At 37.8% G+C, this 12,390-nt stretch overlaps 2 protein-coding genes across 9 annotated transcripts; one reads left to right on the plus strand and one right to left on the minus strand.

Moving 5' to 3' along the window:
- Positions 1 to 1,049: 1,049 nt before the first annotated feature.
- cpsf6 (cleavage and polyadenylation specific factor 6) lies at positions 1,050 to 10,108 on the minus strand. Of its 8 annotated transcripts, none has more exons than XM_079454237.1 (12): positions 9,772 to 9,897; positions 8,745 to 8,954; positions 8,549 to 8,652; positions 8,175 to 8,320; positions 7,905 to 8,075; positions 7,560 to 7,829; positions 7,343 to 7,487; positions 7,070 to 7,174; positions 6,733 to 6,845; positions 6,507 to 6,660; positions 6,169 to 6,359; positions 1,050 to 1,444 (listed from the first exon to the last, which is right to left on the minus strand). In XM_079454237.1, exons 1-11 carry the CDS (start codon positions 9,829 to 9,831, stop codon positions 6,176 to 6,178), a joined length of 1,662 nt encoding a protein of 553 aa, XP_079310363.1. In that variant the 5' UTR covers positions 9,832 to 9,897; the 3' UTR covers positions 1,050 to 1,444; positions 6,169 to 6,175. The 8 variants fall into 8 exon arrangements, with proteins under 8 accessions (XP_079310363.1, XP_079310362.1, XP_079310360.1 ...); XM_079454236.1 differs by having other exon boundaries at positions 8,166 to 8,320; positions 9,772 to 9,863; XM_079454234.1 differs by having other exon boundaries at positions 7,343 to 7,829; positions 8,166 to 8,320; positions 9,772 to 10,068.
- yeats4 (YEATS domain containing 4) lies at positions 10,080 to 12,150 on the plus strand. Its single transcript, XM_079454259.1, has 7 exons — positions 10,080 to 10,512; positions 10,622 to 10,741; positions 10,869 to 10,935; positions 11,048 to 11,142; positions 11,240 to 11,329; positions 11,465 to 11,552; positions 11,738 to 12,150. The coding sequence occupies exons 1-7, from the start codon at positions 10,462 to 10,464 to the stop codon at positions 11,905 to 11,907; spliced, it is 681 nt and encodes a 226-aa protein (XP_079310385.1). The 5' UTR covers positions 10,080 to 10,461; the 3' UTR covers positions 11,908 to 12,150.
- The last annotated feature ends 240 nt before the right edge of the window (positions 12,151 to 12,390 follow it).

Genomic DNA, 12,390 nt, shown 5'->3' on the forward strand with positions numbered 1-12,390 from the left:
TGTAAACTTGGTGACAGATGAAAAACACTTGCAAAGACACAACCATTGCGGTTTCAAAAACTCAACTTACCTCGAAATCCTGATGATTCTGAGCGTGAGGACGCGGGCACACAAACACACGTTGTTTCCCACTTGATATTGGTTGCATGAACCACTAAAATGTGTTCAAAAATTGGCAGCACCTTTGGACATCATTTTTTAAGATTACCTTGTTCTTGTAAGTGTACTGGAGCCAACGGAATGGCAATCAGAAGTCCTCAAACATGATTCACATCTTCAGATCAATAAACATTAACATAGCAGTCAGTGACATTACGTGTAAAATTATTTACAAGTTCAAAAATCCATATTTGACCATTTATATTACATCTGACAAGTACTCACATTGATCTTTCAGTACTCACAATAACTATCACCAGTTGCAATTAAAATTATTTCGTTTGTAATGTAAAACATGTTGACCTGAAAAAAAGTGAAATTCTGTTTTCAACAATTTAAGATACATATCAATCTATTTAGCAGCAACCTACAACATCTGTTTTTTGAGGTTGTCTGACAGAAACACGTTTGTCTGCATAAATACATTGGCAATGTGCACAAAGCAAGTTGAACATTTGGACCATTTACGTGTCTAATGTAGACATTAAAATCCAATTACAAATAAAGAGGAAAACAAATGGACATGGAGGAATTTTCAGTTTTGAATAAAGTTGTTTCAATAACACTTCAGACATTTATGTTACGTTAATGGTGGCAAACCTGAGCTTCAGGAATTGAGAACAATTGAGACATTTTGAATAGTAATTTTCTCTTGGTCAGGAGGATTACGAAAAGGACAAATTAGTTTCTAAGTACTTTACATTTTTACTATGATATAATGAATTTATATTAAACTAGAAAGGCACAATGGTACAGTAAAAATACCAACTGCAAAAATCACAGCCATTTTTAACAGCATAAATTTAGGTGCACATTTGAGTTTATGGTTCAACCACAGTCCTATTAAAAAAATTATGCAACACATTAAACATTCAGTGTAAACAAGTAGCAACCCCAATCCACACTTTATTACAACATATTCTATTTAATAATCAAGGCAGAAGACACACATATGGACAAGGGGAAAAGAGAAACAAAAACGCATATAAAAACAAATCTAGCTAACTGACAATTTACACAATAGCAGTCTGAAAGTTGTTCTGTGTACAGTGAATAGAGCAGGCAAGTCATTCTCTATCATCAAGAAGCTGAACTTACACACAACTACTTTCAAATAAAACGTAAAAAGTAAAAAAAGCTGTTGGGAATTAAGAGTATATCATATTTTACAGAACTGTAGCGCTGCAGAGTTTATCCTGAGTCCGGTCTGGAGTTAGTGATAGCGGGTCGCTGTTGGATGAATCTGCGTCGCTCCTGGCGTCACTGCTCCTCCTCTTGCGTTCAGCTGAAAGGTGTCAAAACGAAGGTGGCAGTTTGTTTTGGGGGCACAGAACCCAGAAACACACAAAGCTGTTTTCCCTCTACATTTACACACACCCCAGACTGTCCCACACATACAAAAGCATGCAAATGACTTCAGTAGAAAACACACAGAACACTTAATACCTTTACTTTTAACTTATATATATGCAAAAATCACATTACCTGCACTGTTGAATGGGAAAATTCTGCCACCTTTAACACACCCTCTTGTCATTTCATACCTGTGTGACTTTTGCTTCAGCAGAACACAAAATATATTTTAAAGATTGTTGTTAAAAGCCCCTGATTCACTTGCATTGGTTACAATAGAAGTCAATGGGGGGCAATGCCTTTCTGTTACCAACATTATTTAAAATATATTTTGTGTTCTGTAGAAGAAAGTCATACAGGTTGGAAATTACAAGGTGTATAAATGTCTGAAGTTTTCTATTGTAGGTGAACTACTTCATTAAAGAGTGCAGGGATCAACAATTACGCTAGAAATCAGCAGACTATGAGACTATAAATAGACAAATCCCTAAAATCATATCAATACAGTGTAAAGAAATAAAACAAAGGCGTAAAGACATTGGCATGCACAATTGAGAAACATTGAACCCAGTAACACACTGAAGAGCAGGAGAATTACTATACTCGAGTTATACTCTCAAATTACTAAAAATAGTCAAATTCTAACCTGATGTTTTCAATACTTCATGGACAAAAGCCATTTAAAGCACAAAACCCAGCAAATCTCACATTAAAATAGCAATAAATGCTACATAGAAAGGACAGTTCACACAAAATTGAAAATTCTGTGATCTACTTCCCCTGAAGTTGATTCAAAGCTGTATAAATTGAACATATATTTTTAAGAACATTGGAAACAAACAGGTTTCTTTACTGTGGTACTCAAGTGCCCCAAAACTGTTTGATTACAAGCATTCTTCCAAATATCTTCCTTTGTGTTCAGCAGATATTTTTAAAGCTTTGGAACAACCTGAGGGCGAGTAAACGACACATTTTAGTTTTTTTGATGAATTATCACTTTAACCTGTTTATAAACCAAAGAGTATAAGAGAACTTGTACAAATACATTTTTAAAAGGCCTATTTGTTCTTTTTACAAAGTGTGACAGTTTTTAAATGACACCTTTCACTTTCACCTATGAAAGTCAAACATGAGACTGATGCATAAAATCCATTACAGGTAGATGACAATGATAGAATCAGGGACTTAACACCTTCATCTGCAATCTAATGCTTAAATATGTAACTTTAGATATAGCATCAAAATGATTCCAGGCATTTTTCTTTACAACTTTACACATTTACTTGTAAAAATTCAGCAAATTAGGATGTCAAATTTCATGTTGTCAAAAACAAATCCTTCAAGAAATGAGTAGCATTAACTATTAATGCAAACACGGAGCTTTAAATTTAGTTTGATAGTATTATATACATACATATTCTCTAGTGCAGGGAAACCTGAGAAAATGCTCCATTTAGAGTTTTAAACTGTGTCAACTGATCCCATAATTTTATTTTTATAAACCTAATACCAAATGTGAATGTGTCCACTGTTACTCTGAAAACAAACAAGTTACACAAGCCCTATCAGTCATAAACTTCATCTGCATTAAACTTATTTTATCAATTCTCATAGGTATGCCACAAAATAGTATTTTATTACCATAGAAGTCACTGTCTAAAATATCAATTATATGATGAGAAGCTTGTTTCAGTGAATCAGTGGACACTGGAAAGAACGTTGAGGGCTGGACAAAAAAAATCTATTAACAAATTCTGCCAGTTCATTTTGTATGAGCATCCGACATAAGGTGTGATTTTCTTATTACACTACATTTAAATCTCACATTATTATTTGGTATCTATTTTCAAACCAAAAAGACATTCTCGAAAATAAAAATTGCAATTCAGATAGGACCAGAAAATTAACACTGACAATGACAAGTGTTTTGCAATTAACCTGTTACAGTTAAAGCTGCAATCCGTAACATTTGACTCTCTCAAGCCACCCCTACAAAATGTAAAACTGAAGGTAACTTGGTTATTACCTTTATCCGTGTTGAAATCAAATGACAAACTGAAATTTTCTGCAATGCCCTACCAACAACTAAATTTATAAACGGACACTCATTTCAACACCAATTTAACGTAAATATTAATTTTAGTTTTCTTTAGTGAACCAGGGCAAGGTCACGAGACAAGTTTATTCTTAAACCATAAAAAATTACCAATTGCAGCTTTATGTCACTCACTGTTTGACAACGTTGAAGTTAAAATCTGTAACCACCATAGAAAATTTGTCCAACCCTTTATTGGCATCTTAGAGAACAAAACTGAACTAAGGAGAAGCGTGATGGATGGATTAATGGGAGTCATGAAATGCCAGTTTCGTGATCAACTTTACACAAGAAAACCCTGGAAAAACATTACTGCTGCACAAACCCAGTCCACACAGACAACTGAACAGAAGAGAATTCAGTCATGTTATCTAATAAAACTGTGCTTAGTGTGCAAAGTCTAAAAGCAAAAATGTTCAAACAAATCATCGGTTCTGACCCGCAGAACTTTAAAGAGTAAACGGCATGTTTTAAAACTGCACTTAAAGTAACTTTTCAATAAGCACTACTGTTCGTTCCAACACTGTTGTGTAAGTAAAGAGATCTAACTAAGAGATCAAAAATATACAAAAAAATCTGTGGGCATTTAATACAGCGCAAACAGTGTTTTAAGCATTAAGATGTGCAAAACATGATTTTACTCTGCTTACTTCTGCTTGAATTGCAGAAAAATACTAGTCCTTGGATGCCCGATTGATTTAGGAGTTACTGGTACAGTTAAATATATTACGGTGTCCCCAAGATTTACGCCTTCACTATAAAAGCACCAGAGCTATTAAGCAACAGGTAACAACAGGTGAGATTGACAATTTTATGAACGGAGGTCATAAGTGCTGTATACAAATATTAAAAAATGGTATTATAAAAACGGTAAAGTACCTGTTGCAAATTTACGGATATGAAATGTAGACTTAAGTGCCCAAACATGGGCATACAAGATTCCCAATAGAATAAAACCAAAAATCAACAACAAACAAAAAAAAACATTTACATAACGTTTTAAATGTCCCTTTTGTAAAAGAATAGCAGTTCTTCTGCAGTCACAATTATATCAACATAAAATGCATATCGTAGCTGTCCTTCTGAAACCTCTTGGGTCCAAATTCTCAGTTGTCCAGGAAATGGAAAAAACTATGACAACACAGTATATAATAAAACAGTCGATCAGCACTTTTTACTGGTAAGATGTTTGCAAAACCCAGTGACAAACATAAAGGGTGACGAATAAAAATGATTTATGGCTAAAATATTAAACCACAAAATATGGAGGGTTTAAAAGGACAGCAGCGATATTGAAATGTATTCAAGACTAAATTAAGTTCTTGTTCTACAGCAAGCCAGGTTAAAAGTGAGTTTGTGAATGGTGAAGAACTGCTACACCTGCTCAGCTATCTAAGAGTATGTTACATATCATAGAACAACAACACAGAAATGTAAAGTTAGGTTCAATAGGTTCTACATGTTTGAAAAACTTCTAGGTCATAATTGATCAAAAACAGTTGAAGAAAGTCTTAAATACACCTTAACAGCTGAATTTGAATCTACTCTTACAGAGGACGTTTATAAGGTTTTGAAAAAACATTACAGGGGAACAGATCATACTGAACTTATAAAGCACAACTATGCAGATGTAATTGTTTACTAAACTATGAACTTTCACAAAGCGCAACTTGAGAGATAAAGAGAGACTTTTTATCATTTTAAAGCCAAAAGGGATCAATGTGATACTATTATTTTACTTTACAGATTTGAATGCGGTTGAGACATGAGTAACTACCATAAAACTATCATAACTGCAACAGAAATATCACTGAAAACAATACTGTGATTCTCTACATCTCATTGGGGCGCTATAAACATCAACTACAAACCATTGTTTAGTATTTAGTTACAAACAGGTTGAATTTACATTTCATAATGCCAAATTCAAGACAATGCATTCTGAAATTCAATACTTTTGGCAAAAATTGTTCACATCGAGTATGAGAAGTGAATTTTCTGTTTTGCACAAAAACACACAGGAACCAATTCATCAGAGTCATGTGTTTTAAGCCACATATAAACCAATCAAATCCTCAAATTGTTCTTTCAGATACCAAATGGGTTGTGAGCTCATGCAAAAATAGACAAAATTGGTTTGAAAACACTTGCAGGTCTTAATATTATGCAAATCCACAAGTAACAAAGCAGAAAGTTATTTAACCCATACTCCCTTCCAAACGTTTGAAAACACATACAATCCTTCCAAGACATAGATACCACATAACAGCCATGGACCACATGCAGCACATCTGCTGTTTCCACTAACAGGCTGTAACTCAAGTTCGTCATAAATACAACTTGAGATGAGAGACACCAGTATAAAAAGATAAGAGTACTCAAAGATTACACTACAGTTATGATTTTTTTTAGATAAAAAAAAATCAGACCATGACAGTAATGTCTAGGGTTAAAATGCTTACCTGATCACCTACCTGCCGCATCCTGCCTTCTGCTGAAGGGAAGACAGAAGTACAGCAGACACACCACACCTAAAAAAAACAGACACACAGAATACACACCTTACAACTAACGGTGGCGATACTCCCGCTCACGTTCTCTGTCTCTCTCACGGTCACGCTCGCGATGGCGATCCCTCTCACGGCTGCGCTCTCTGTAATAGTCTTCGTGGCGGTCACGGCTGCGTGACTTGTGGCGACGGTTCTTCTCACGGGAACGACTGTGGTCCCTCTCCCTCGACCTTTCCCGTCTACTTCAGAAGTGACAGAATAAAGACAAGATGAAAACCGCATTCATAACACACCGCATTCCAAAAAGATTTTTGATTTATTTTGTACTCCACAAGACTGGTTGAGAAAGTTACTACATCAAAGATGACAGGCGGAAAATAAGAGCTTACCTGGAGGCAGAACCGTAAGATTTTGACTCGATTCCATGCAAGCAGTCCTGCAATGAGCTGATGAGAACCTTGCAGCGGTCATCAGCAGAAACCTTCGACTGCTTGATCAGAGAAATGGCCGTCACCAGAGTCTCTATAGCACTGCCATAATCAGCTGCAAAGATGGGTCACAATTACAACTTACAAACTCTCAAAAAAGAAAACGAACGGGCGAGCATGTTCCTACCTGCGCTGGCGTCTGACACAGCCCTGGAAATGGCACTGCTGGAGATCGCTCTGTTTCGATTCATGATTTCCTCAAACTCTGCTTCGCTCAGAGGAGTTCGAGAGTCCATGTCCCTACGAGAAAACGTACATGGATTGAGACAAAAATAGAAGTGTTTTGGTGTCACCTACTGCAAAGACACACAAAGCGAGGGGTGCTGTTAGGGTCTCATCACATGAAGTGTTAGTCACTGCAGCTGCTGCACATCTGCTCGGTTCACTATAATACTATAAAATCACAACACACTCAACATCCTGTGTCAAGATCACGGATCTCAGCAAGCAGGTACTTCACTAACCCTTGATCACTTGTATTGTGCAAGCGCTGAGCAGTATTTTTCACATCAACCAACCCTTCGTTTATCCAGGGCTCAAAGCCACATACTACAGGGGGTCTGATGTTACTAAAGAAAGGCCAGAGGGGGAGATTCAGGGTACTGTAGTGTGTACAAAACATATTAGAATTCGACACGCAAAAGTAAGGCAGAGCAGTGTATGCCAAATTAAAATTGTGAACAAAAAAGCTATATTATAGATTTGTCACAGTGAAGGGGATGAGCGCGTCTCATTACCTGCCACCAGGGCCATAGTCTCTTTCGTAGGGCGGGCGGCCGTACGGGTCTCCAGGTTGAGGGCCCCTGCCATCAGATGATGGCATGCTGTTGTTTCCGGGGGGAGGAAAGAAGGCCGGGTTGACATGAGGAGCTGGTGGTGGACCTCCAGGTGGAGGCCCCTGCATGTGAGGTGGGGGTGCGAGGCCAAGAGGTGGTCCTAGAGGTCCAGGTGGACGGGGAGGGAATGGTCCTGGAGGAGGTGGACCCTGTTGAGGAGGAGGGGGTCCTGGGGGTGGGCCGTAGCCTGGTGGAGGTGGTCCAGGGGGCATTGGACCCATTGGAGGCTGACCAAACTGACCAGGAAACATGACTGGTGGAGGGAGGCGGTCTCCTCTGTTAGGGGGTCCCCCAAGAGGAGGCAGCAGACCTTGTCCAGGTGGAGGGGGGCCAGGGGGTCCTGGAGGCCCAGGCGGACAAGAGGGAGGACGGAGCGGTCCTTGCATACCTGTTACAACACAGTGTTATTAACTGATAGAACGGTCTCACACAAAATATGCAGTAAGGGAGGGGTGCCTCAGACCTGGGAAGTGTGGTGGAGGTCCGCCAGGACCAATTGGCCCAGGTAAGCGATCACCTGGTCCAGGAGGGCCTGGAAAGCGCCCTCGACCTCTGCCTCCAAGAGGAAAGCCAGCACGTGGCCCACCTGGGGGCCCAGCTTTACCCTCACCTGACATCTGCCCTGACTGCGTACCTGTGATAGATCAAACAAGAACACTTTCAAGTAATACAGTGGACTGAAATCATAAAGGAGAAAGAGAGGAGTTGTTTTTAGTTTGTTAACCTCGCTCACTTTTTCGCGACTGCATCTCAAACTGGCTCAGTGACTGCTTGTTGCAAGGGGTAACGATTGGGTTCTGGCCATGCAGCTCTCGTTTTGACAGCAAGTCCATGAGCTTTCTGGATGAGGCATCTGAACCCACACAGACCAGAGCAAACCTATGGAGCACAGAGAATGAAAATAAATTACACAGAACAAAGTGGGATGCAATTACAATCAAAGGACACATTGTCTTAAACTTTTTAACATGTTTACTTAAATGAACAGCAGTAATATCAAAAAAGCAAGATCACTTGTGTATAACAATTGATTAAACAAATACTCCATTGTCCAATGTGGATAATCTTAAATTGGTCAAACATCAGCCGATTAATTTGTTAACTTACCCTTTCGACTGCCCATTTGCTCGGTTCTCAAAAAACTTGATCTCCAAGACATCATTTATGCCTATCGAGCGAATAGCATCTGTCAAATCCTCATCAGTGGTCCACTATGAACAGAGAACCCCAGTCAAAAGTTAAACTCATTTAAATTATTGATGATATTACGTATATTATGTCGTTTAAAAGGTATAGGACTAACCCATGTGAGGTTGCCTATATACAGAGCGATTCTTTTGCCAGTGTAGGTGTAGACAACATTCGGGGGAGCCCCTTTGGAACCCTCAGAGCCTCCAGGTGCTGGCAGGGCATCCAGGTAATCTCGATCTTCAGGTGCATCCCCATTGTTGGCAGATGGTGAGATTACATCATCATACAGGTCAATCTGCTCATGAACAGGATAATCTGATTCCTAAAGCACAGCAAGAGAAAAACACATCCATTAAATATCAAATCCAATCCACATGACAAAAGGACATATGTTATGAAAAATAGGCTTATATTTATTCTAATATTAATATCAAGAACATGATCAAAACCTTTTTAAATACATTTTCCGAGAAAATGACATTTAGCTCATTATTTAAGAGTTTCACTATTAATTTTCAGGCAACAAAATGTCCGTAAATATAAGTTTGCATAGAAAAGGGACATTGACTGTAGAAAAAAAGTGAACGTTATGACTTTTCTCAAAGATAACGCGTGTTCCCTTTTCCTTGATATTAAATTCGTTCATAGCCGTATTTATGCGTGTACGAGGCCATCAAAACTAACATTTATCTTTCAAGAAAACATCGAGGAAAAAAAACATTGTGAACTTCTGTAAAAAATATTTATTGTTTGTGATCACATCGAGGCTAAACTCGTTTATTGATCCGTCCACTTGAAGCGATATTGAACCTCGCGCGCGCGGCCTACAGCGGTGACCTGACACCACAAACAATAAACGCACTCGACGCGTTCATTCGCGCCACAAAAACGCGCTCCAAATGCAAACACTGTTATTATTGCAATTATAAATATTACATTTAGAAACTTAAACAAAATAACCAGAGTAATTTTACCTCAGTTACACGTTTTTACGCGAACTTGTTTTAGCATAGCATAGGTTAGCACAACTAGCATAGGCCCCAATCATTCCTCGGGGACTGGTGCATATGACTGTCGTGCAGTCTCATAATACGTATTTGCACAAAATATGCTTATTTTAACGTAAACAAAAAACCGACCTGATTAAACTCCTCTTCTACATCAGCGTAAATATCGATGTGGTCAACACCGTCCGCCATTTTCTGTCTCCCTCCTCCTCTGTGCCTGAGGAAGAGACGCTAACGAGTGAAGTAAGAAACGCCCGCCAAAAATAGAGAGACGGGCGATGGGCGATATATATTTTCAAAGTAAGGGAGCGCCTGCGTTTCTTTCCTGCATCATGAACTGTTACCAATCAATATTTCCTCAACATATTATGCAAATAAATTAAATAAACACAGAACCATTTCAATTCCGCCTCCAATGTTTTCAATTGTGAATTTCGCTCCTGGCTTGGTCTTTTATGTGTTTTGCTTTTTATTTATCGTATTCATGAACTTTATAACAATTACCTTTTAATTTTATTTCATACATTTTTAAACTGTGGTTATATTGCATATACACATATATAAGAGAACGACCAAGTTTTTTTTTACCAGATAATAAACTTAGACGAACCTAATAAAATGGTCAGGACTCTTTATTTGAAAATAGCAGCTCAAAGCGTTAGCGCATACCGAATGCTAACTTCATGCGTGCTACATTCAGAGGCTTTTGTAAAGAAAACACATTAACCGAATGGCAAATGGAAACAGTAATTCAGTTCAGTTCAAAGCTGTCCTCATGTTATAGACGCCAATAGGAACATAACGCTTTACTCTCTGTATACTATGTTTAAGAGGATGGCTGAATTTGGTCCAGATTCGGGGGGACGGATGAAGGTAGAGACAGTCATCATGTGGCTAGTGTTTATATCATTGTTCTGATTATCAATGTTTTGCTATGTTAGACCTTGTATTATTGTATTTCTTATAATGTCGTTTTCCACAGGGGGTGACTATCGTGAAACCGATCGTGTTCGGAAACGTTGCACGATATTTTGGCAAAAAAAGAGAAGAAGATGGCCACACTCATCAATGGACTGTTTACGTCAAACCATACAGAAACGAGGTTTAGAAATGAGTGGTTTTGCATTCTCTTGGGCAATTTTGATAACTTTTAAGAATGTGATGTTTTTAAATGGATAACAATCTGTGCTCCATGGTCAAAGTTGTATGCTTTTTCTTGAAATGTTTAGGACATGTCTGCTTATGTAAAGAAAATACAATTTAAACTGCATGAAAGTTATGGGAACCCTTTGAGAGGTGAGCTCTTTTTCTGACAATATCAGTATTTTAATAAAATAGTATATATTTTTCGTGGCTTTAAATAACATGGATAAAAAGGTTGTGAAACTCATTATTACATTTGTTTTAGTGGTTACGAAGCCACCATATGAGATTACAGAGACTGGCTGGGGAGAGTTTGAGATCATAATAAAGATTTTCTTCATTGATCCAAATGAAAGACCAGTGAGTGACCAGTGATAACTTCCCTGAATTATAATGAATATAGATTTGGACTAAATGGATGTAAAAAGACATCGATGTTGTTGTTTTATTTCTTCAGGTCACTCTGTATCATCTTCTGAAGCTTTTCCAGTCAGACTCAAGTGCCATGCCAAAGAAGACTGTTGTATCCGAGTTCTATGATGAGATGGTGTGAATTTGATTTACAATCACCAATTTAACAATGCAACTTGACAGTGGAAAGTAGTAAAATGTATTTGCTGATTAGTGCTAAATGTTCTGTATTAAAGTGGTTGAGTGACAATGGTGCTTTCATTCATTGCAGATATTTCAAGACCCTACAGCCATGATGCAACAGCTTCTAAACACCACCAGACAGCTGACGCTAGGGGCTTACAAACACGAGACTGAGTGTAAGTGAACTTTATCTTATTTACCTTTCAAACTCTTATTTGGTATTTATGTGTATGTTTAAAAAAAGATGCTGTGAATTCTGAGAAGTAGATAAGGGATCAAATCTTACAAATACAATTCCTTTTAATTTGTCATTGGAACTACATCTGTTCCAAACATGTGAAGTAAACATTCAGTGTTGCAGTTGCAGAGCTGGAATTACGAACACGAGAAAAACTGGAAGCAGCAAAGAGAAAGACGAGCCAGGAGATCACAGACCTTAAGGAACGATTGAAAGCCTCCAGAGAAAACATTAACTTCCTCAAAGGAGAGATACGCAGACTGGAGGAGGATGACCACCTGAAAGAACATTGAGGACTTTTAAAACATCAGATTACATCTGTCCTACAGCGTATGAATGTGGACATTTAACATTAAACACCCTTCAGCTCTTTGGGTTTTGTTATGCTTTGTAAAGTAAATTGAAAAAAAGAATAATGCGTAAAGTAGTGAACTGTGTTGTTATTCTTTTCCAATTGCCTGTTGAATCTTTGTGGATGTAACATTTTATATAAATAAAAAAACATTTATTTACAGACGTGAATCTGGCTTTGCTTGTCTCCAGTAATGAGAATAAATGAATATGTTTGTGTGTATTCAATATTTTTATGCTTGAATGGGCAAAATCATAAATTATAAAATTTTATAAATGATTGCTTTACCCAGTGTATTCGACTAAATGGTAAAGGAATGATATTTGCAACAATTAAAAGTGCTATGCTTTGAGCCTCCACGAGAGGTCAGTAAAACTGTACGGTCACACGTTCTTACTGGTTCATTATTTTATCATTTAATAAC

This window comes from Barbatula barbatula (assembly GCF_947034865.1).
Source record: "Barbatula barbatula genome assembly, chromosome: 4".
Classification (NCBI taxonomy): Eukaryota; Metazoa; Chordata; class Actinopteri; order Cypriniformes; family Nemacheilidae; genus Barbatula; species Barbatula barbatula.